The following is a 25,175-nucleotide window of genomic DNA, read 5'->3' on the forward strand; positions in this document are numbered from 1 at the left end:
CCCCTCAATTTCGGGTTTTCAGCTCTCCATTTCAGAGTTCTTCCCCGCAATTTTGGGGTTCCTTCCCCTAATTTGGTGCTTCGCCCCCCCCCCACTTTTGGGGTTCCCCCTCCATTTTGGGGATTCCCCCCAGTTCCAAGCCCCCCACAATTTTGGAGGCCCCCACCATCCTTTCTTGGCCTGCCACCCTAATATTAAGGTTCTTTCCCCCAATGTTGGGGTTCTCACCACATGTTTGAGGTTCCTTCCCTTAATTTGGGGCTTAGCTCCCCGGGATCTGGGGCTTTAACCCCAATTTTGAGGGTCCCCCCCAAGTTTGGGGATTCCTCCCCAGGTCTGGGGGGGGTCCACATTCAATTCTGGAATTTCACACTTCCATTTAAGTCTTCTTCCCCCCAATTTGGGGGTTCGCCCACCCAATTTTGGGGGTTCCTCCCCTAATTTGGGGGGGACACAACCGATTGTAGAGTCCCCCAGCCTCCTTTTTTGGGTTCCCCCCTAATATTAAAAGTTCTTCCGCCCAATTTTGGGGGACCCCACAATTTTGACGTTCCTTCCCCTAAATTGGGGCTTCGACCCTTCAATTTTGGGGGGGCTCCCCCCTTAGTTTGGCCTTCCACCCTAATATTGGGCCTTAGCCCTAAGAACCCTGACCCCTAACACTACGGCTCCCACGGATCTAACCCTAACCCCTACCCCAAAAAACCCTAGAAACCCTAACCCTAAAAACCCTTACAGTCCTAACCCGATAAAATTTACCACACTAGAACTACGCCTAAAAGCCCTAACCCTAAAAATTAAGACCCTCTAAACCCTAACCCAAAACGTAAAGATTCTCAAAGCCCTAACGCTGGAGACCCTAACCTTAAAAAAAAAAAATAAGACCTTAAAACCCTAACCCTAAATACCTGACCATAACTAAAACCCTAAGACCCTAACCCTAAAAACCCTATCAACACTAAAACCACAAAATACTTTAAAACCTTAACACACTAACCCCCAAACCCTAACCCTTATAACTCCAACCCTAACAACCTTAAAATCCTAACCCTAAACCCTGGAAACCCTAACCCTGAAACCCAACCCTAGTGCCTTAGCCCTGAAACCTTAACACCCTAACACCTTATTAGAAACACTCTGTAACCAATACCATAGGCTCAGGCAAGTATCTCAGTGAGGTAGCATTTTTATTCACGATTGCAATGGCAGGCGTCCCACAAGCCACCTACTAGTTCCATAACACAGTTTATATAATTTTTTTTTTCCTCTCGGTGACCAGGACCCTCCCCAGTTTCCCCATTGACTGGGTAATCCATGTTCACAATCTATCCAGTGCTTCACAGAAAATACACAGCTGCTGGCCTGTTACTAGTCAATTTTATTTTTTTCTTGACTGTTTTCCTCTTTGAGGTGGTAATGTTTCTTACACCGTGATTTCCACCCAATTGCTCTAAGGATTCTGGTTGTCTGCATTTTACAAGGTTGTCTGTTAAGCTTTCTTATCACTGCAAGCATATATCAATACCACCTTCCTTCCCTCTAAACGATGTAACTCTGTGCAAAAACATTTTTATTCCCACAACCTTGATCCCCTTACCCTAAAATCCTTATTCTCTTTAACCCTAACAACTCTAACCACAACCCTAACCCTTCATATCAACCCCCCGACGCTAATGACACTGACTAATGATCCAAACCCCAAACCCCAGGCAACCAACAAAGAAACAGACACAAAGCTGAAAACTACAAAAAAGGCAAAACCCTGGATACAGACCCCAAATCACAAACACGCTACCAAAATGCTACAGAAAAGCCCCAGACGCAGGCCCCAAGCACTACAGCTAGGCCCCAGAAGCTCTAGACACATCCCAAAGCCAAAATGCAATCCCCAAACACTACAGAAAAGCCCCCAAACACCAGACACAGGCTGCAGAAGTCTACAAGCAGGCCCCAGCCACACCCGGATGCAGACCCCAACTGTCCACAAGCAGCTCCCAACCCACCCCCCCCATGAACTGGACCCCCCACCACCACCACCCAGATGCATGCCCCAGGCCCCAGGCCTCAGCCCCAGCCCCCACACCCCAGACTCAGGCCCCAAAGGTGTACAACCAGCTCCCAACTGCCCCCCTCAAAGGGAGGCCCCAAAGCCTGCCAGAGGACCCTAGAGCGTACAAGCAGCTCCCAACCCCCCCGGCACAGGCCCCAACCCCCCCCCAGACACAGGCCCCAAAGGTGTACAAGCAACTCCCCATCCTCCCCAGAGGCACGCCCCAAAGGTGTACAAACAGCCCCAACCCCCCAAGACCCAGACCCCTACAGCGTAGAAGCAGCTCCCAACCCCATGCCCCCAAGGCACATGCCCCAACCCCTCCCCCAAGGCAGGCCCTAACAGTGTACAAGCAGCTCCCACCCCCCCCCAGACGCAGGCCCCAAAGGTGTACAAGCAGGCCCCTACAGTATACAAGCAGCTCACAACCACCCCCCCAAAGGCAGGCCCCAACCCCCTCCAGATGCAAGCCCGAAAGGTTAAAAGCAGCTCCAACCCCCCCCCCCCGCCCCGCCCCGCGCAGACGCAGGCCCCAAAGGTGTACAAGCAGTTCCCAACCCCTCCAAGGCAGGCCCCAAAAGTGTACAGGCAGGCCCCTACAGTGTAGAAACGCTCCAACCCCCCCCCCTTCCACCTCGAGGGAGGCCCTCCCCCCCCAGTATACACGAAGCTCCCAACCCCCTCTCAGAGGAATGCCTAAAAAAGTACACAAGCAGCTCCTAACACCCCCCCACCCCCCCCCAAAAGAGGCAGTCCCCAAAGGTGTACAAGCAGGCCCTCAAATCCCTTAGGTGTACAAGCAGGCCCTTCAAATCCCTTAGCCCCTGCGCCAGCTTTATTGGCGAGCAGCGAGGCTGGGGGGGGAGGGGGGCAAGACAGCCTTAAATAAAATACAAATATAAAAAGTGTTATAAATGGCTGTTATAAATCCAAATAGGATTACAATCAAAGTTTACAATTTATTAAACGAATAGAGGCAAGCAAGCAGCGCTGGGTGCGCCGGGAGTCTCTGCTCCCCCAGGACGCACACCTGTTACGTAAGGCGGCTGGTTTTGATGCTCCCAGGCTAATACATATTCATTACTACTTCGAGAAGAGGCAGGGTTATTAGAATTGGTTTCCGGAATCCAAAACCCCTCCCAGGGGCGCCTGCATACCAGTCTCTGGTGGTCTCTCGGGGCTTGCTCGGGCTGAATGCTGGTTGTCTTCCTCTCAGGCTTTTGTCCTTCAATTGTCCTTCAGCTCCCCCTTCCTCCTCGTTTGGGAGCCTCTGCGCCGGATTTCAGAAACTCTAGCAACATCCCCTGCAGTAGTCAGCACTTTTCCCTAAAAACCCCTTTGTTCTCTTATCACCTAGACCCGGGCCTCGATGTTAACCCTTCAAATCCCTTAGTGACACGAATTGCTGGACCATTCCTTACAAAAGGAAGGATAAAATACGTAGAGGAGCAATGGCACACGCGAAAGCCCAGCGCCGCGGGCAGAGGCAGCGAAGGTTGACGGCAGAACAGTGCTCGGTTTGAACACGGAGAGGGAAAGCGAGGGGAAGGTGGCCGAAGCCGGCCGCAGTCTCTGAGCTCTCCTCCTCCTGATTGTTTTCTCTCAAAGCCATTTCTGTCTGTGTGCGGGCACCCGGAGCCGGCAGAAGTCCCCGTGAAGTCCTTCGGCAGGACGGAGGGCTGCGTGGGCTCCAGTGAGAGAGGGAGTTAGGAGAATCTTATCAAGTAGAGATAGAGCGCTGACAGCGTTAAACTAGGATGCTACTTAGCGTCTTTGCTAACTATGGTGCATTGTGCCAATTAACTAAAGCAAGAAGCCTTGGGCCCCTTACCAAGGTCAGTCTCCTCATAAGAGAGTGAGCCTGTCTTAAGAAACTGGGAGAAACTGGTCCTGCAGATGGACAAGAGCCAAGGAGCAACTGAGTCTGTGCAAAGACAAGAGGTCAACTAGCGGTGACGAGGAAGAGTCATCAATCTTCATGCCCACTACCTCCCGTGCTGCCCAGCGCTGAATAAACATACCTACTTTACAATCTCACTGATTGTGGAGTCCCTTTTCCGCAAGTCACTAGCAGCGGTTTCTTCCACAGAGGTTTTCCCAGAGCCGCTTCAAAGCTTCCCTCGCGGAGCTGGGGCGTCACAGGGGGTCGTCAAAGCACGCGCACACACACACACACACACACACACACACACACACACACAGGCGTTGTTGTCCAAACAGAAAGTATTTACAACAAATTCGACACGCGGTTTTCCTCTGCCAGCAGCAAATGCCTGAGGGCCCCTACAGCTTCACAAATCATAGCACAAAGAGCCTAAAGTTCCTCTAAAATTTAGGGAAATGATTCAAAATAGATCTGCTAGGGGAAAACGATCACTGGCGGCAGGGTACACAATACACGCGAGTCTCAGCTCTCCTCCGCAGGGTCAGTGCCCACGCCCAAGTGCGACGCTGATGGCACCCGAACATTTGCTGTAGCAGGCAGCAGAGCCAGCAGCTCAGGGGAGCAATTTTAAAAACCAGGAGGCACTTAAACCAACCCTTAATTGACCCAGTTACTGCAGGAGAGTCCCGACTACTCGCCCTGGAGTCCTACTGTCACCAGCAAAAAGCACCAACCAAAGCTTGGGGGAACTTTGGTACAGCACAAGAGAAGGGAGTGGGGGTAGCGTAGCCGTATCGCAGAGCTGCTGCTTTTCACACCATTTTATCATCCCTGATAATTGAAAGTAAGGCCGGGTGGGCTGACCCCACCACCACCACTCCTGGCAGCATGTTTGGTCCACAACGCTAGAATAATTATTTTGCTCCCTCCCGCCCCTACAGCTTCATCATCTGAAAAGATTACAGTCAAAACAATGGCATACACAAATAAAAGTCAAGAGTTGACATAGTAACTCCGGGATTTGGGTATCAACTGTCCGAGAAATCAGAACACCCAGGCTTCACAATGTGCCCAACATCGAGCTGTGCCAAGGGGGGGCGGAAGGAAGAAGCTTTCCGTTTAAGCCTTCAGAGCATCGCTCCATCACTACGTCAATTCACAGCCACCACAGCGTGCCGATGGACATCTTTCTGTGCCAAAAGAAACAAGTGCTTTGTCCTCTTGATATCAAAGGTAGCCACCTATAGTTACGGAACCATGCACAAGACCTTAACTCTGACCAGCAGGGAAACTTAGGACAACTGAGTGCAGATCCTGCCAATTTCTACCAGTTCCAACTGTGCTTTAAGTCTCATTGCAAAGCCTCAGTTAGAAAAAGGATCACCTCAGGGTATCCAACAAGAAGAAGAGTTGTTTTCTTTTTTTTTTTTCTTTTTTTTCTTTTTTTTTTTTAATATACCATAGGACTATGCAGTTCAATCATCAATCATCTTGGAAAGCTCAAGGAGGAGGTCATCCTCATCCTTCCCTGGGTCCAAGTCGAGCTCGGCTTCCAGTATGCCGTCTGAGAGTTCCCAAAGTAGCATCTCTAAATCCTCGTCTACAGATACGGGCGCGTTGCCTGTGGAACTCAGCCGGCGTGTCCTTGCTTCTTCTAGCTGGGAAGAAGCTGAAGTCGAGCTTGAGAACTCCATTGGCTCCACGGATTCTGCCTGGCTTCCAAGATGTGCTTCAGATCTTGGCAGAGCAAGGAAGAGAACAATCAGTATATGCCATTTCTTAACGGGAAATCCCTTTTCTGCAAACCGGCTCTTAAAACCGTAGCCAACCCCTCCTGCACTTCAATCTTACCCAGGGATTGTTATTCAATTAACCCAGGGCTACATTTAGAGCCCAATATATTAGCAGGTACATTTTTCAGTTTGGGGGTTTCTCTGTGAAGCCAGAGCACCTGGAGTCTAGCAAAGATGGTTCAATTTTTGTAGCAAGAGGCACTTTGCCACCTTGCTTAATTTTCCTGTAAAAATGTTAAGAAGTCTCCATCTGCAAATATCTGTTTACTAAGTTAGTCATTTTTCCCACGGCACACTCAGCAGAGTTTGCTCCCCACTACAGGAAGCTGATCTGCAGCCATCACTTCCCTCTGCTCTCCCTGCACTCTTGTCACCTTGTATGTTTGTTCGGGTGGCATTCTTGAGGACCAAAAGGCAGAGGACACTACTCATCATTTATCACCTCACGAGGAAGTAGGAGAACTTCACCTCATCCTCATTTAGGTATTCAGACAGAGCAAGAAGTCACTGGAAAGCTGTACCGACTTGCAGCATTTAAAGAAAGTAAGTCTAATTAAGCATTCCTGCTAGCTGCTAGAAAGTCATTTCACGTGACTTATTCCTCTGATGGATTTGGGCTTTAATTATCTCAGAACCCTCCTTTTTTCCCCACCTGTGACAGAACTTATGTTTCACTGGGGATATACACCGATTGAGAAGAAGAACAAGTTGTGGTCATCACCTGTTTTGGGGATTTTCTTCAAGTCTGGTGGCTGGGACGTGCTCCAGCGTGGCTGGAACAGCCTAGAAAGCAGGAAAACAGTATTTAGGACTCATGGGTAAAAGATTCCTTACTAGCTTTTTCCTCCATGCTGCTTCTCCTCTGGCATTGCGGAGCCTTAGCCAAAATACAAAACCAAGGTGCTCCTGAAGAAAGTTAATATTCACTTGGAGGTTACTAATGATCTTGTGTCTTTTAAGAACACAGCATTAATGGACAAAATCCTCCACACCAGAGAAATCACAGAATCACAGAGGACTAAGTAAATAGTGCCATTAATCTAATAAATATGGAAGGGTACTACAAGAATTCTGTAGGCAGCTACTGGATTTAAAAGGAAACAGAAAGCCTGTAGAACTTTTGAGTTTTCCATCTTTTCTCCTAGAGGAGGGTGTAAATTTTACAAGGGATCCATTTCTGCATTAGCCCCTGTCCTTACCATAGCTGCTTTTTTGGCTGGAGGTCCCATTGTGTCAGCGTCAGAGGCAGTCCGTGGCTTCACAGCTGCTACAGCAGAGGGAAAACTGCCAGGTGCCTTACGTTTCAGTGCCTTCTTCTTGGGGGAAGCGACTTTCCCATCCCAAGGCTTCGCAAACATGTTAAAGTTGGCTAGAGTAAAAGGAAGAGAGAACTGATACAGTCTTGCTCTGCCTCATGAAAAATCCACGTTCTCTTCCTCATTTCCACGGCCCGTCTACACAGTTAACTGTATTTGGCCAGCAGAATTACACTGCCATTGCCTGGATTCTCAGCAATATCTTCCACATAGTAAACTCCGTCTACCAACAATCCATACAAAGGAACAAAGGAACTGAATAGCTACAGTAAATCATAATCCAGGACGAGGGAAACTCAGACACAGAGCGATCCCAAGTGCAAGCAATACTCTAAGACGTTGTATGAAGTCTAGTAAGATTCACAAATGTTGACAGCTTTTGTATTTAAAGTCTTGCTCCCTCTAGGAAAGGAAAAGCAGCAGGTATAGTAAGACAAGAGAGTGTATGCAACTGTTGTACCAGCTTCCTCTCCCCTGCAGTGATGTCCCACAAAATCTATTAAGTTGTTCTACAAAATCCAAATTTGTAGAGTCATATTCTAGTCTCCCATTCCTGACCTAACATCTGGCTGGCAGGAGAAGAAACGAAAGAAAGCTGGGTACTTGTTTTCTTTGTGTGTTTATTTCCTCGTGTCCCATGAGACAGAGAGAAAGGCTACAATGTGCAGTGCATGCAGCCTTTAAGCCCTCCTTATCTCCCTCACACAATCTCATTTTACAAAGTTGATATAATCTTAACAACGAGGCCTTTGATCCTCTGTCATTTTTGACAGAAACTGGCCCCCCACATTAAGACGCTGATGCATGCTTTACAAACACATACACGTGTCAAGTTAAGCAACACATGCCAAAGAGGAAGGTGAACTTGAACTCAACGCAGGGAGGACTTCATACCATAAACAGATGGCAGAAAAAAACAGAATACCAAAATTAGACTAAAAAGCCCCTCAATGTGTTAATTTTCTAGTGGGAAATACAGAATACCATCACGTAATTAATGAAAACAGACATGGTTGCATGTTCTGGCCCTTCTTTGCCTTTGAACTTTGTAGCCTTAAACTCTTTTATCCTCTGCATTGAAGGAAAAAGCAAAGCAGATCCTGAGCAAACGGAACTTGCTCAATATGGGAAGCACCTCACCGGGGCAGGTATTAAAGCATCTTATTACCTGATAGCTTTGTGTTCCATAACGATTTCTGCCCGGCTGGGGCAGGTCCAGGTTGTGCTGGGGGAGCTGGCACATTTCCTCCACTCTGCTGCATCCGCAGAGCTTTCTCGCGCTTTATTTCTTCCAGGGTTTTAACATGCACTTCTCCTTCTGGCTTGGCTTTACCTGCTGGCTCCTTCGACTGCACTTTGCTGGGCCCGGAAAGAGTGAGCACGCTATGCTTCTTGGGCTCACCCTGAATTTTTGCCCCTGCGCTGGGATCTTTGGTTTTACCATGCCATTCAGCCTGGGCTTTGGCTTGACATTCTCGTCTCTGAAGAGCTCTCTCACGACGGATTTCCTCCAGTGTTTTCACATGGATCTCTCCCTTTGGCTTAGCAGCCTTCCCTGTCATCATCAAGAAATGAGAAGCACCAACATTTAAAGAGAGTCCAACAATAGTTTAAGTCTCCAAAATTTGTCACAGTACTAAGGAAAACTAAGCCTGAGCGTTCCCAATAACGCATCTTAGGACAATAGCCTAACATTCTCCTCCTCCTCTGAGCCACTTGTTGTATTTTGAAGACCAGCCCTATCCAGAGAGAGTTGCTACACAGAAATGCTAGTTTACTTGATTACTTTTTCAGACTGCATTTCAAATTCCTGCTCCCGGCAGTGGCTCTATTCTAATTGTATATGATGGTTCACAGAAGCAGCTTAAAACCTTGACAAGGCACAAGCGGAAAATAAACACACACCTAGAGGCAGATTTCTGATAGTGGCTGTCAGAAGAGCTTCAGCACTCGAGCAGGAGGAACCAGTTCTTTGTTTTCATTTGAATTCCTTTTTAGGGCTGTATGAAAACGGTCTAAGTTCACGGAAAGGAAGAAGGAGAAAGTATATTTAATAGCCAGTTGTTACCTTTCGCAGTACTAGTCCGTTGAGAAGGTAATCCTAGCCTCTCCTTCACAGACTTGGGAACTTGAACTGCAAAACAGAAAAAGACCAAATTAGGGAGGCTGCATAAACGTCAACTTTGTGTTCACATTCAAAAACAAGGCAGGAAAGGTAACTTTGAATCCCGGTGATTAAGACCTCAGCCAACATGCAAAAAGAAACATCGCAGGAAAAGGACAAACAGAAAGCCTAAATACAAAACCCGTGAATCACATCCAGATGCCTGTTTAGTAGCTGTACCTCTCTTTGGTGCTTTGTCAGCATTTCCCGGAACCTCCACCTTCTTCCCCAGCCTTTCAGCAAGGCTGCGCTTCACGGGAAGGGCGCTTACATCAGCTTCAGACAGAGAAAACAAGGAATATTTTAAGAACATTTCTTTGCAGGAAGATTTGAGAACAGTCAACCACAAGCTTCTATTTTTCAAGCATATTTTCATAAAATTGCCTTTCAGCTGCTAAATGGTTTTTTTGCCATTTCTGCAGTCAACACAGATCTCCACTGCAATGCATTTTCCTCTCATACGTCAAAAATACTCTTCAATGCAGTCATATAGAGAAGGCGGCACCTAAATAACAGCTCATAAAAAGTTCTTACCCACGGAGGCTTTCCGTTTTCCTTGTTTCTCAGCAAGATCTAGTCGAACCACAGGTTCCTCCCCTAAAACAAAAGTAAAATTTTTCTATTTCATAGAAACCAGTAGCCAATAGAAATAGTATACTGTTAGCCCATGTCCAAAAAAAAACCCAGCAAGGCACTGTTTTGACAGCTAAACCACACAAACTCATATTTCAACTATAATTAACTTAGAAAAAGTATCCATAGTCTCAGTGTTTGCCTCAAATTCCAGCTGAATGTAGTCGAGAATGAATCTGAGTCTGCTTGACAGCTATACTTTGTGCAGAACAGAGCTGCATAAGCAAGCAGAATATTATTAGGTACAAATGCTGAGAAATATTCCTTTCTAAGGTGAATGTCTATGAGTAGAAGTACTTCTTCACTTCTTTCCCTTTCAAAGGAATTTGCACAACTCTAAACAATATAATTTATACACAGACTCCTATCGCACTACTGTCCACACGTGCCACTGTCAGCCTCTTTAAAGCTTCAGAAATTGCTTCTTACATAGCACTGTCCTCTAGAGCTCTTTCTTCTCGTTACTCTCCTGTTTTTCAGTTATCCCCCTATTTGCATACTGACACATTTTTTTCTTTCTCCTGCTACTGCACTTAACCTGAGCACCAAAGCTTTCCAGTACAACCAGGGACTTTCAGCATAAAAGCATGTTTTGAACAGAAGGCGGCAGCACCAGGAGGCTAACAGGGGTGAATTGCCTTCCTTCTTGCTTAACCTTCCAGTTTAGGAGTAATGAAATCAAAACAAAAGCATGAATTATTACCTTCCTCTGTAGACAGTGTCACAGTTCTCACCACTGTCCGGACATTTTCCTTTTCCGGAGCAGGAAAAATCATAGAATCGACGGGAGGAAGAGAAGATCTTGAAGGACCTTCTGCTCAGAGCAAGCAAAACATAAGGAAGTTTACCAAACAGAAAAAACTATCACGAAGAACAAAAAACTTTAATTATTCATTACTGTCAAACATACAGTGACCAGAGCATGCAAATAAGAGAGGTGACTAATTTGCCTCTGGTTGCCCTTGGAATTCCCATCTAGAATACCAGCTGGCTGAGAATCAGGTTGCTCGATGCCCCCAGCTAAACATGGAAGTCTATCCCTCAAGCAGCTCCCAGCCACCACCACCTGCCATTCTGAAGCCAATCAAATTTCACTTCTTTGGCAAAATAGTTGGATTCACCAAAGCATAGCCAGCTACCCGGTATTACTGGAAGAGTTTTTTTTTGAAAGAAAAATCATCACACAGGATGAAGGTGAACAGGGTAAGGAAGCAGGGAATATTAACTCACCACCGTGTCTCTTAGTTTTTTCCTTCATTTTCTGCAATTTGATTTCTTCAAGTGTTTTTATTCCAAAATTCAGACCGTCCTCTGAAAACAGAAAACAGTTAATGAGACTAAGGCTTAGAGGCACTCACTGAGGACCACAGATCCTCAGGCTTCTTAGTGCTCAGGAACTTTCAGAAGTATTTAGAATAAAGCCTGTCAACACTCCTCACAAGTGAAACAACCATAGAATCAATGGCATTTTGCCCCTCCTTTCACCCTTCAGGGTAAAAACTGTAGTTTTAATTTTAATCCATTTACGTGATATTAGATCCCTCTATCGTTAGATATGGCTTTCAACAGTGGTTGCCAGGCTGCACGTGCAGCCATTTAAACTCCATGCTGTGACCCTGTTTTGTTCTCCAAAAGGAAAGAAAAGGAGTTCAACTTTCTGACCCAATGGGCACATGATGGTATCAGGGAGAAATGAGATCATGGAAATAACCGAGTCCATTCAGCACCCCTACATTCTGTTGTGTTTTTACGCCACATTGCTTTTGAGTTAATTGTCAAGTTCTCCTTCCGATTTATCCTACTACAGGTGCTGGAATACCTTGTTTAGCAGTAGTAGCACTGGCTTTCCGAGTGGAAATCATCCGTAATCCATTTTGGCCTTCCTCAGCTGGTTGCTGGACGGGAGTTTTAGTTTCTTCTCCTTCCGCAGAAAGCTGGTCTGAAGGGGAAGAATCTATTCAGTTATGCATAGGCCAGATTGTTCGTGATTATGTAGCTCATGCAATGACACTTCAGTCCATGGTTCCTATAAAAAACTTGTGTTTTTTTTTTTGTTTTTTTTTTTTTTTTTTAATACAGCTACACTGACCTGATGAACTCGTAAGTAGACTACCCTAGGACAAAACATCTAGGACTCTAGATTCTCTCTGCAGCTTTAACTACTACACAACATATTACTCTTCAGACAAAAAAAAAGGAATTTCCTTCCTAGTTTCACATAGAGCTTTACACAACAGACCAGCTAAAGCCAAGAGTGGTTCTAAGCTTTCCTCCAACATTTCAGGTTCTGTCCACTGACTGCCAGACAAAGCCACCAGTGACCTGAGCGGACTGCCTGCCCTATCGCTAGTCAGACCTCAGGTCATCTGTGATTTATACATTCATTTACAGCACAAATTCCTTCCAAGAACCAAACCATGCTCACCATCATCATCTTCATCATCATCTGCAGCATTGATTACAACTGGAGGGTGTGTAGGGCTTGGGACATTTTCCGAGTTTTCCACTTTCATCACCCGCCTTAGCTATGGAGAGGGATTGGACTGGACAGAAAGTTTGTTTTGCTGCAGTGACATCTGAGCCACTTTCAAATCATCGTCCGCGGACTCAGGCGGACTTGGCAGTGTAGCTAGAGGAAGAGGAGGATCATCAGTAATATGGCAGTTTAAAACTTTGACCACAATGCACGAAGATGGTAGCTAAGGCAGATAACCTGCACAGGCAATGAATGCAGCATCTCCTTTTGCCCATCCCGCCACTGTTTACACCGTGAACAATGACTTGCCTTCAAACAACAACACATCTCCCTACCACCCAGCAGAAGACGAAACAACAGAAAGCAAACTGCAAGGCAAATATCACACAAAGCAGAGAGAAGCTGAGCATGAAAGCAGAAAACAAATACCAGCAGTACAGCAGCAGTACACTCGGTTTAGCTGACCACCTAGGACTGCAGACCTTTTCCTGCACTCACAAATGAACGGTTACCTGATGTCTCCTACACTATTGGCACCCACTAAGTAATATGCAAAATTAATTCTTCAATACTTAAAGAAAAAGGACCTAAACTCACTCTTGCTTGGTGGTAAGAAGACGCCATCGATGTAACGTCCCTTTGCGTGATGAAAAGCACAGTTGGCTTTCTGACAGCCTACTGGCTGCTTCTCCCAGTAGCAGGGAATCTCAGCGCGCTTTTTCTGAAGTCAGAAAGAAAGACAAGCTCGTGATAACATGCACCTAAGGTTTGCAAAGAGATGCACAGTTCCAGGTCACGACAGCGATAGGGCTGTCACAATACAGTGCTGAAACATCATTCCAAAGGTCAGTTTATCACGGAAGTATAGTATTTCCGGGCATATTCACAAAGTTTGCAGAAGCTGTAACCACTATGCACGTTTAGCCTTGTCATCATTCAGTTTGAGAAGACAGGCACTCTCAGACATCAGTTTAGGGTGGGTTAAACTAATACACCTAGGATTATACTAGGATTATTCAGAGGGAAAAAGAACATCTTAAATTGCCTACGTTAACTCTATCCAGAACTACTTCTCGGAGACTTCGTTCTTCTGCACCTTTAACTTTCCCCACTGCTTCCTAGCCCAGGCAGCTAGAACAGCATTATCTGAAGGACTCCGGGACACAAGAGACCTGATAGATCATTATCAAGCCTGCTCTCAGGAGGCTAGTACAGCCTGTTTATTACCCCCCTGCTCCAGCAGGTTTTAGCAGTCTAGTTAGCGGTTATTCTGCATCTGTTGAGACAATACTGTCGGCGTCTAATAAAAGAAAATCTTGCTAAGACATACCTAAGGCATTGATTTTATTTCCCTCTCCTTCCTCCCACCCCCTCCCCTTCTAACAGAAACCAGTGTAATTCCAAAGCAAAGGACTCTGTCCTGCAAAAGCACAATCAGCACACCTACAGCACTGAAAAATGCTTTTGTTGATTTATTTTGAGAACACATCTTTAGGCACTCACATCGATTTCCATGTGTCTGAATCGGCAGACATTCCTGAAACAACGACCCTCCTGCCACAGCGTGCAGACTGTCTCGTTCCCCAGAGCAGCTTCACAGTGGCGGAAGGAACAGTTGTCTCCCTGTAACCAAAAGGAAACCAACAAGGAAAATATAGTACAGCCTCAAAAATGTCCATGCTACTGCTTCAGGTTGCTACAATTGAATTCAGAATCTATCTGGTTATCACGTTAACCAAAGACCAGTGTGCCTCCTCCTCCTACTCTACCCCTTCCTGAAAAAAATGAAAAAAAAACAAAAAAAAAACCAAAAAAAAAACAAAGCAAAGCAAAGCAAAAGAAACCCAGCCATACCTTGGTACAGGTAGAATAGAAATAGAAGTAGCAATCGTCTCCTTGTTTAGACATGCCGACAAGTTCTGATAACAAGCTCGGGTTCTCTCCACAGGGACTTCCTCTGCTCTTGGAGAGAGCTGTCTTCACCCTTGCTTGGGCTGAAAGTCTTCCACTGGCTTGTGATCAGTGAAATCTTCTTTTTAAAAGTAACCCTAAAGAAAGTACCAACAAGTGAAAAATAATGAGTAACAAGCATTTTTCCAGCTTTCTTCTGTTCATCAAATTAGTCTCTTGAGGAGAGCAATGCCTTGAAATCAGCTGTTACGGGAACTAACACAATATTAAACTAAAGTTCTGTAAAGCTGCCAGGAGCTTTGTCAGCAAGTGTTCTCTTCCACGTCCTCAATAATATGCCTTGGAGCACATCCGGAAGCCTGAAAATGGAGTCACTTCTTCAAAAACCACCTGATCATACATGCAAGGCAATGATCAACTATGGCTACGAGTAACTTCTACAGAACGCAGTATGACGCATTAAATAGCACGTTCCAGTCACTGTGGGTCTTCGAGTTCACCTACCTGGACAACCTCAGCAAAGTTATCGATCTTCAAAGACTTCCAGTTAACTTCTCCTGGAGGCCGAACCAACATTGAATCCGTGAATTAATGATAAAGGGGTAGGAAGAATTTGCCTCCTCACTTTGCCAAGGGAGCCTCTCATCCACAATTCAAACATAGGATGTGCTTTTAAACAGCTTATAACTAATGGAGGAAGCAAGTCCATCTGAACACTCTCTCAGACTGGAGACAGCCAGGGTTAGTTAGCTCTTCAAAAAATAAAAACCAAAAAAAAAAAAACCACAAAACAAAACAAAAACAAAAAAAACCAGTGCATTTAGAGATGAACTCGTGATTCAAAGTGGCTGCAAAAATGAGGCTCCATCTTCCACAGCCAGAAAATTTGACTTTTTTTTTTTTTTTAATTCAAAATTCAGTATGTTCCAATCTCTGGTCTTCAAGATTTCTTCACCTATTAAGAAAACACTAAAACCTTTCCCCGTCTTTATTACCTGTACAGCAAAAAACACACCAGTGCACAGAAATACACAAATGTGCATACGCATACACACATATGTGTTTAGACACACACACACGAGGAGTGAGTGATAGAAAGTTAGCGAGAGCGACAGTGGAAATCGGAAGTTTTGTCTTTTTGACACAGAGAGCGCGTAAAAACTCTCTCATTTTGAGGGAACTAGAAAAAAATGGAGGATCTACCAAATATTTTGATGAGTATGCCTTCGAGGCCAATGCTTTATACCATGAGTGATCTGGGGGCCAGCACACAAATATGCATACATATGTATCACACAGTATCACGGATTTCTAGGTTGGAAGAGACCTCAAGATCATCGAGTCCAACCTCCGACTTAACACTAAGTACTCCACTAGACCATATCGCTAAGCTCTACATCTAAATGTCTTTTAAAGACCTCCAGGGATGGTGACTCCACCACCTCCCTGGGCAGCCCGTTCCAATGCTTAATAACCCTTTCGGTAAAGAAGTACTTCCTAACAGCCAACCTAAAACTCCCCTGTCGCAACTTTCGCCCATTCCCCCTCGTCCTGTCACCAGGCACGTAGGAGAACAGACCAACCCCCACCTCTTTACAGCCTCCTTTAAGGTAACTGTAGAGAGCGATAAGGTCGCCCCTGAGCCTCCTCTTCTCCAGGCTGAACAAGCCCAGCTCCCTCAGCCGCTCCTCGTAAGACTTGTTCTCCAGACCCCTCACCAGCTTGGTCGCCCTTCTCTGGACTCGCTCGAGCACGTCCATGTCCTTCCTGTAGCGAGGGGCCCAAAACTGAACACAGTACTCAAGGTGCGGCCTCACCAGAGCCGAGTACAGGGGCACAATCACTTCCCTAGACCTGCTGGCCACACTGCTTCTTATACAGGCCAGGATGCTGTTGGCCTTCTTGGCCACCTGGGCACACTGCTGGCTCATATTCAGCCGACTGTCAACCAACACTCCCAGGTCCTTCTCGGCCAGGCAGCTTTCCAGCCACTCATCTCCCAGCCTGTAGCTCTGCTTGGGGTTGTTGCGCCCCAGGTGCAGGACCCGGCACTTGGCCTTGTTGATCTTCATACAGTTGACCTCAGCCCATCACTCCAGCCTATCCAGATCAAATATGTACATGCATACAGGATAAACATATCTATACACACAAGCGTGCACAGTATATGTCGTATGGTATCCATATCGAGAACAACTCGTAGCCCTGATCAGACACGTAGAGTTGCAATCAATTAACAGCAGGAAGACAGCAGATCAAGGATACAGCAAGCTTTGAGAGGCAGGGCAATGCTCACTTTGCCAGTGGCATGGCTGCATGATACCAAGAATTTTGAATTAGTTTGATTTTTTGGAAGCAATTTGTTTTCTTTCTGCGCTGTAGCAAATACCACAGGTTTGCCATCACGTGCTGTTCCCTAATCCATATATCCATCATCATCCATTGCTGCAAGATCATGAAAGGTTAGAAAAGATGACTTAGGTCCAATTTAACAGCCAATGATTTTTCAATGACCAGAGCTGCAACAGATTTTATTTAGCCACAAGCAGGTTTTTTTTTTCTGATGTGAAGTCAGATATTTTGATTTTTTTTTTAAGACACTAAATGTCATAAAACCTGCAACCAGACCAGATAAAGTTCAAATTAGAGTGATTCTGAAGCCTTTCATTAAAATGCTGCACATTTCTGTGCAAATTATTTCTGACTCTTCTGGACAAAAGCGGATGAAATAGTTCTTACAAATTAATAATAAAAGGTTGGAACCTTTTACTCACACAAACACTAGTGAATTTTCCAGGAAGTATTATTTTGGCAGGGAATTTTCCCAAATCTAAAGTAAAGAGGGGAAAAGTTGGGTTCCCGTATTAGTTGTTGGTTTTGACTGCTTGACAAAGGGAATAAAAACAGTAGTTAAGTGCAAGGTTTCCTTCTCTTCTTTAGTATTGAGAGGAATCGTCACTTCTGACCTTTAGCACCTTCAGAAACACACTTAGTGCCATGCAGATTCCTCTGCATCTACTTCTAAAAATTACTGGTGCTCCTTAGCATGGAAGTTGGACTTGAAATCTTTTCCAGACTGAGCTCTTTTGAATGCCCAAGGAGCTCATCATTTTGCTTGTTGCCTTCCATTTTCCTGAACAGACCCAGAACGCTGTTCAGGATATGAATGGATCTGGTCTAAGGAATGGGAAGAAAGCAAAAACCAAGGATACCTCACAGCCCTAAATGCCATAAAAAGCAGTCTCATTTTAAAAAAGATCTCCAAAGCTTTTTTTTTTTTTTTTAAACTGACATCTGCCAATATGGCGATCCAAGTGCTGAACAGAAACCAACTGAACTAGCCCCTGAAAGCCTGAATAAAAATGAGTAACTCTGGTGCACTCAGCAGGTCTGTAATAGAAGTTGGCAAGATTTTTAGATTTCTTTTTTCTCCAGGGTGCTAGTAAAGTTTTTGCGTTACGAGATTTTGAACTCTTTTTGTACAAAAGAATTACAGATGCACTACAGTCACGGTAGCTGGGGGTCTGGAAATACATGCCAACAAGTGTCATAAACTTTGCCTTTGCTGAAGGAAGATAACTAGTCCAAAGAAAACCTGCCTAGTTTGTTTTACAGGCTTGTCTTTCTCAGTATGGAACAAACTGACCTCCCTGGTCTAACTTTCCAGTTGGCTATTCTGCCTTTGTCCTGGAGAGAAGAACAAGAAGGGAACAAAATATTTTTGCACTCCAAAAAATGCATTAGGGAAGGATTATCACACCTACCTAAGGGTAATTTCTTGTTTGTTTATAAAGCACAAAGTCTTTCTCTTGGACAGTCTCTGTTGCTGGCCTGTTTTGTGCCTTCCATTTATAATAAAGGTATTAAAGATGCTTACCCCGTTTTGGTGGTTTTTTATTTTAAGAACAGTGTAAGCGGACAGTCGGATGACAAGCAAGAAAGAACAGCATAAATCCTTGTTGTGACCCTGCTTTTTAATCACCCAGCATCAGCCTTGCTGCAAAACAGTCTCCGCTGATTTACCTGCTTGTTAAAGCACCCCACAGGCTGCAAGTGTTGTGTGCTAGGTGTCAAACTATATTTAACGGTGCATAGGTAAACCATTCATCTTCCCATGGTCAAAGCACAGAACAGCCTCCTGCTAACACAGCTCATTCTTGCTGTAACTGCTTTTAAACCTATTTGTTGGTAAGAAAAGAGCTCAGTACACCACCTTCACAGGGCAAAAATTCACATGGAAGAGCAGAAAAACCCAGAAGTGCTTCCTGAACTTCACGTTACCAACAGCACCATCGGATTTAGATCCTTGCCTGGCATCCAGGATGCACGGCCTGCAAGCACTGCTGCAATGTGGAAGTGCCAAGGCAGGTTTTTGGCCTGCCCTAAAACACTTTTTTTTTTTTTTCTTTTACAAACAATACAAAGAGTGTGCCAGGTATGCTGTAATGCCCGTGTGCCAGGTCAATAGAGGATATCCAAACAACAGAGGCGCTTCTCCTAATTTCTGGCGTGAAAACACTTTCACAGCGTTCTTTTCACGAAGAAACCCCTCTCTATCTTCTCCAATGCTCCAGGACCTGCTGCAGCTGCAGCAGCTGCGCTGGTACCAGCCGCATCTTTGACAAATCTTTTCAACGGTTCTGCTTTACCTCGGCACAGTTGAGGTCACTCCTCTTCCTCTTCCAGCTGAGGAAGCAGCTTGCGGGCTCTGCCACACGGTCGGTGCAGAAGCGAAAGCTGGGAACACAGCAGTCAAACCCTCACTGCTAATGAAGCCACCAGGGCAGAGGGCTGACACAGACCCGCCAGAGGCGAACCGTACCCGCTCTCCCTCCCGGCTGCGAGGCTCGCCACAGCAGCCCCGACCCGAAGCGCTCACAATGCTTTGCTTGGTGATGTCACCGATGAGTCAGAGTCCCCAGATGAGCATCTGCCTTGCCACTCTTTAATGTTGGTGTTGTTTTTTGGTTGGTTGCTTGCTTGCTTTTGAAACTTATGTAGGTTATGGTAAACCTTCAGGTAAACCACAGATCAATGGGGAAGAAGTCCCACACGAGGGAAGGCCGTGCATTTCTTCCAGGCAATGGCGCATTCTTTAACATGCTGCATTCGACAAAGAAGCTCTCTCCGTTTTGCGCAATGGTAACAGGCACGACTGCAACACACGCACGTGTAGGCAGCACCTGCAGGTCCCAAACCGTTAACCAATTTTTAGATAGCACCAATTTTTTATGTAGTTGCTTTCCCTTCATCCATAACCCCTTTTTTCCTTTCTTTATATCGGGTGGCTCTCCTCCATTGTTCTGTCATTTTACTCCCCAGTGTCTGAGCAGGCACTGGGAATCGTTTCCAGAGGAAGGGTACTGCTGAAGCTACAACATTTACTCTCAGGGAAAAGAGAGTATGTGAAAGAATACATACTTCCTTTCTTTTTCCTGTTTTTTTTTTTTTTTTTAAATCTCTGAAATCAACGCTGCGGCCTGGCAGCAAATAACTATGGGAGTAATGATGATTCCTCATCCTCACTGTAACGTTGTAGTTAATGTCATAAAGAAGCAATTTCCCCAGGCAGTGGCCATTTGAGATGGGAAGGGGCAGTAAGAGGAAGTTTTCCTTAGACTAGCTCTTCCCCCAGAACACCTCGCCATCCAGCAACAAATTCAATTCACCTGCTCCGCCTGATCAGTCAAACGCGCGTCCGACTCCAGCACACGTCACAGCGGTGGTTCTGACGTGGTTTGAGAATCACCTATCCGCAGAATATCTCGGGTTTGTACACTCAAATAACGCAGTCTTTTCCAAATAAGGCCCAGAGCTCACACTCCGAGTGCAGCCTAACAGCACCAGAGGGCCGGTAGGCTAAACATTCCCATCCTGGCAACAGGACTGACCCGGGCAACAGTAAGCATCCCTTCTGCACTTTCGTCGTGAACATCAACATAAGGAAACAGAGACCTCCTCGATCCAAGTTTGAAGAAACAAACACAAAGGTCACCCAAGCGGGTTGTTTTCAGCAAACTAACGGAGAAATTAAGGTGACAACCGCGTGCATCCAGAGTTAGTCAGATCCCGAAGGCAGTTCCTTTGGGAAACGCAGGAGCAGCGCGCCAGATGACGGCTACCTTACAGCGCACCCCTCAGAGGCACTGCTACGAAAGGAAGGCAGAAGGTTGGAACTCAAAATAACTCGCAAGGCGCCCGTTAAGGGGGAAGCTTTAATTTCCTGAGCAGAACCTCCCCCCTGAAGGCAGCCCAGGGACTCTTTGCTTCCCTAGGGAGACGGCAGGGACGGGGCAGGGCGGTGGGATGGAGGGACACAGGGCCAGATGGACGGCCAGACGGCCGGATGGATGGACAGACGGATGGCCAGACGGCCCAAAAGGCCTGAGCAAGGGCTGAGGAGCGGGAGGGAAGGGCAGGGCGAGGGGAAGGGGAAGGGCGGCCCTGGGCCTGACAGGGCACCTTGGGCCTAACCCCGGGCAGCAGCTCCCCATCTCACAGGGCCCGCGGGGGGCTGCCTGTAACAGGAGATGCGGGCAGGTAAATTTTACAAGCACTGCATCACAAATACCCTGCAACACCTGAACTATTCACTGGGACAGCCTCCTTCCTCACCTCCTGAAAGCTCCAGCTGGCAAACCAAGGACAAAATGAAAGGCAGATGTGGAGGACCTCGTAAGATACTGTTTTGTTCCCTACGTGCCCACTGCTGGTGACACGTAATGCCTCCTGTTCCCAAACGACATCGGCACGTTACATCTTTACTACATGCTGAAAGGAACTCAGCAACTTGAACACAACTTAGAATTACCCATCCCGGCAGCAGGCTGTCCAGCTGAAGCTGCTTTAGCCAATCAAGTGTGTCATGCTGCCCCTCAAAGGTTTCTTCCTGGGAACGTCTGCTGTGACACTCCTGACGTATTACTTCTCGGAATGGCAGAACTGCGCTGGGTAGGCCCCACAGCAAGACTCGTATTTCTGTCCTTCCCTTTCAGGAAAGGATCTCCCACCTTGAATTTATTAATTTTCATGATGATGATACACAAATTGAAGTTTTGAAAAACTGAATGCTGATTAACAGATTTCTAGCACAGCCTGTGCATCAAAATTCATTTCTCTCCATTTAGGTAATCTTAGTTTCTGAGTTACAGTTACAGTCAAAATTTTTCTTCTTCGATTTTTTTCTTTTTCTTTTTTTTTTTCTTTTTTTTTTGTGATCAGAAAAACGAGGGGACTGGCTGTCCCAAGTCAGCCGGGGAACTTCTCTTTGGTCGATGCATCAAGCAACTCAGCTCTCTTGGGGAAACTTAAATAGAAAAGACAGATCTCCAAACGGATAAAAAAAAATAAATCAAATGATAAAAACCCAACCGACACATCTGATACCCCAGCTTATTGAACAGCACAAGGGTTTAATCTACAGGCTCTGTCCAAAGCAGCAAGAAGTGACAGATTTAATCCAAACCAGTTGCCCGCTCACACTCTCTGATCTGGAGACGTTATTGGACAAGCATGCATAACAGTAACACTTGTAAACACTGGGTTACTGCACCACAGCCCCAAATCCCTCACGGGCCCACTAAGATACTTTTACTGACTGATCCACAATAAACACTCCCAAAAAGATTCTCAACAAGCTAAACCCTGTTTAGAAAGAATCTGAGGAACCTGTCACTGCAGCAACAAAGGGCTGCAATTGTATGCAAAATCTCCAACACCCTCCTTAGCACCCTGCTAGCTCAAGGACTGTGTGGGGCTTCCGTGCCCTGAACGAGTCCACCCTGGCCACATAATGCAGATGTAATGGTCAAGAAAGCACATAGCGTTATCGAAACTTATCAGATCCACAGCAAAAAGAAAAGCCCACGCTTCTATATTTCTCCTCCTTCTCCATTCACAGAAGGAAGAGACTGAAAACAAGCAGATTTGTGGTTTACATTTACAGTTAATGTGAAAAATGGTTATTTGTGAAATACATCACGTATTGTTTCAAGCTACAAACAACTCGCTCCCACAAAGGAAAGACTTTTGACCTCAGCATGCAACCCCAGTTACAAATAACTTCCTATCTACCAGCGGGCCGCGTTCCCCTGGCACTCAGTCACTCCGCAGCACGGCAGCCACCTTTGTTCTAAGGATGGCAAATTCTACTTAGAAACGCTCTGTAGAAGAGTGATGTTGTCCCCTTTTAACACGATCCGGCCTGCAGCACAGAGAAGGGAAAGAGGGGATTAGAGAGAGCCCAGAACCTGAGAATAATCTCGTGTTTTCAGAAAGTGTTTCGTGTGGTTGAGCAGGGTTTTGCCCATCACGCAGAGTGCAGGCCGCCTGGTATTACACGTTTCAAAGACCAGAACTGGTCTCAGGCAGGGACAGATTCTCCTTCATTCAGCAAAATCAGCAGCTCAAAAATCATCAGGGACAGAGATGTAGCCAGGAATTGCTCACTGAACTTCAACAGCAAGGCTCGTCACACGGTTGGTACGTCTCAGTGCTGCTACCTAGAAGGCTTACCCGGGCAGGTTTCAGACCACGCGTCACTCGGGTTGCACAGACGCACGACACACCCAGCTGTTTCCTTGATTTTGTCTAGGAGTGAATCTCCTCTGCGTCGTCCAGCGCCAAATTCACGTACTCGTCAAAGCCCTAGAAATCGGCAACAGTGGCAAGTAGTTCAGCAACAACACGAACCATCGTCAGCTTTGCTGACCCAGGCTGGACAACGAAGACTAATTGTTAGAGAAGCACGATTTCTTTTTTCCCTTGGGCTAGTTTTTCTTGACAAGAAAAAATAGGATTGTGAATGAGGGAAAACAAACTAACGATGTAACGTGGGGTCGTGCTGACACTCACGATGATGCAGCCTTCTATCCGCACGTTCACTTGCTCAGCCACACCTGGATCCTCGAGCTCTGCAGAACAAAGGAGGAGAGTAAATTGGAACACAAACACCGCGAGCAGTTTTGTTCTCTCTCGTGTGTTCAGAAATACCCGCTAACCATAGCCGCTAGAGCTCCCAAACACTCCAAGGAGCAACTCTCAGGGGCAGTTTCAATTAACAGTCTGACATTTTAGAGTCTTATATGACTGGGTGAATACTACACGTTTGCTGAAGGACACATTTCCAGTCACAAGGGAACACTCCTGCACGCCTGGCTGCACGATCCCACTCCCGTTAACACGAGGGGGAAACGCCGGGCTGCGCAGCAGCTCCTTGTACCCACCAGCACGCCGCACAGCTCTCCATTCCCCACAAACCTGCCCCGAGCAACGGGTGGGAGCTGAAAACTCAGCGAGGGAGATCCCCGGACCCTCCCTGCTCCCCCCACCCCCCCCAAATCCCCATCCCCATCCCCTCCCCGTCCTCTCCCCGCGCTACTCACGCTCTGCAGGTAGCGGAAGATGAGGTTCTGGGGCACTGCGTGAAGGGCTCAGCACAGGGACAAGAGCTCCAGGCCCGGGACAAGGCCTCAAGACAAGGCCTCAAACCCTGCAACGAGGCCCCAGGGCCCCGGGACAAGGCCTCAAGGCCCGGGCCGAGACCCCTGAGGCCCGGGCCGCCCCCCACCCACTCCCCCGTCGCTCCCCGGCCGCAGGAAGGCTACGATGGGCTGCACCATCACCGTCTGCACCTTCTGGTCCTGCCCGCGGTACGCCATGGCTGCCGCCGCCTCGCTGCTCCCGCCGCCCCTGCTGGGCCACCTCCGGAAGCCCCTGAGGCCGGGCGGTAGCGCGCAAGGGACGCTGGGATACTGGAGGAGCGTGGCGGGCCGCTCTAGCAGGCCGGGAGGACCGCGTCTCTATGGTCGCAGGCAGGAGCCCCTGCGCCAGCTTTATTGGCGAGCAGCGAGGCTGGGGGGGGAGGGGGGCAAGACAGTCTTAAATAAAATACAAATATAAAAAGTGTTATAAATGGCTGTTATAAATCCAAATAGGATTACAATCAAAGTTTACAATTTATTAAACGAATAGAGGCAAGCAAGCAGCGCTGGGTGCGCCGGGAGTCTCTGCTCCCCCAGGACGCACACCTGTTACGTAAGGCGGCTGGTTTTGATGCTCCCAGGCTAATACATATTCATTACTACTTCGAGAAGAGGCAGGGTTATTAGAATTGGTTTCCGGAATCCGAAACCCCTCCCAGGGGCGCCTGCGTACCAGTCTCTGGTGGTCTCTCGGGGCTTGCTCGGGCTGAATGCTGGTTGTCTTCCTCCCAGGCTTTTGTCCTTCAATTGTCCTTCAGCTCCCCCTTCCTCCTCGTTTGGGAGCCTCTGCGCCGGATTTCAGAAACTCTAGCAACATCCCCTGCAGTAGTCAGCACTTTTCCCTAAAAACCCCTTTGTTCTCTTATCACCTAGACCCGGGCCTCGATGTTAACCCTTCAAATCCCTTAGTGACACGAATTGCTGGACCATTCCTTACAAAAGGAAGGATAAAATATGTAGAGGAGCAATGGCACACGCGAAAGCCCAGCGCCGCGGGCAGAGGCAGCGAAGGTTGACGGCAGAACAGTGCTCGGTTTGAACACGGAGAGGGAAAGCGAGGGGAAGGTGGCCGAAGCCGGCCGCAGTCTCTGAGCTCTCCTCCTCCTGATTGTTTTCTCTCAAAGCCATTTCTGTCTGTGTGCGGGCACCCGGAGCCGGCAGAAGTCCCCGTGAAGTCCTTCGGCAGGACGGAGGGCTGCGTGGGCTCCAGTGAGAGAGGGAGTTAGGAGAATCTTATCAAGTAGAGATAGAGCGCTGACGGCGTTAAACTAGGATGCTACTTAGCGTCTTTGCTAACTATGGTGCATTGTGCCAATTAACTAAAGCAAGAAGCCTTGGGCCCCTTACCAAGGTCAGTCTCCTAATAAGAGAGTGAGCCTGTCTTAAGAAACTGGGAGAAACTGGTCCTGCAGATGGACAAGAGCCAAGGAGCAACTGAGTCTGTGCAAAGACAAGAGGTCAACTA

General features: G+C 46.9%; 1 protein-coding gene, 2 long non-coding RNA genes and 1 pseudogene across 5 annotated transcripts in view; 1 reads left to right on the top strand and 3 right to left on the bottom strand.

Moving 5' to 3' along the window:
- LOC310904789 (ubiquitin carboxyl-terminal hydrolase 42-like) overlaps nucleotides 1–25,175 on the top strand; it is a 251,468-nt pseudogene that overhangs the window by 37,654 nt on the left and 188,639 nt on the right. The gene's annotated exons all lie outside the window — the stretch shown is intronic.
- Nucleotides 2,810–8,651, bottom strand: LOC310904591 (zinc finger CCCH domain-containing protein 11A-like). The gene is made up of 4 exons (XM_083849576.1): nucleotides 8,213–8,651; nucleotides 6,928–7,097; nucleotides 6,450–6,511; nucleotides 2,810–5,672 (listed from the first exon to the last, which is right to left on the bottom strand). The coding sequence occupies exons 1-4, from the start codon at nucleotides 8,607–8,609 to the stop codon at nucleotides 5,411–5,413; spliced, it is 891 nt and encodes a 296-aa protein (XP_083705702.1). The 5' UTR covers nucleotides 8,610–8,651; the 3' UTR covers nucleotides 2,810–5,410.
- LOC310904603 lies at nucleotides 8,939–10,575 on the bottom strand. Its single transcript, XR_014588465.1, has 3 exons — nucleotides 10,545–10,575; nucleotides 9,743–9,805; nucleotides 8,939–9,484 (listed from the first exon to the last, which is right to left on the bottom strand). It is a non-coding gene; the product is annotated as an uncharacterized lncRNA (long non-coding RNA).
- LOC310905069 lies at nucleotides 22,331–24,951 on the bottom strand. Of its 2 annotated transcripts, none has more exons than XR_014588755.1 (3): nucleotides 23,861–24,951; nucleotides 23,082–23,140; nucleotides 22,331–22,874 (listed from the first exon to the last, which is right to left on the bottom strand). It is a non-coding gene; the product is annotated as an uncharacterized lncRNA (long non-coding RNA). The 2 variants fall into 2 exon arrangements; XR_014588756.1 differs by lacking the exon at nucleotides 23,861–24,951 and adding an exon at nucleotides 23,612–23,805.

The sequence above is a fragment of the Anser anser genome (genome assembly GCF_964211835.1).
Source record: "Anser anser genome assembly, chromosome: 10".
Taxonomy (NCBI): Eukaryota; Metazoa; Chordata; class Aves; order Anseriformes; family Anatidae; genus Anser; species Anser anser.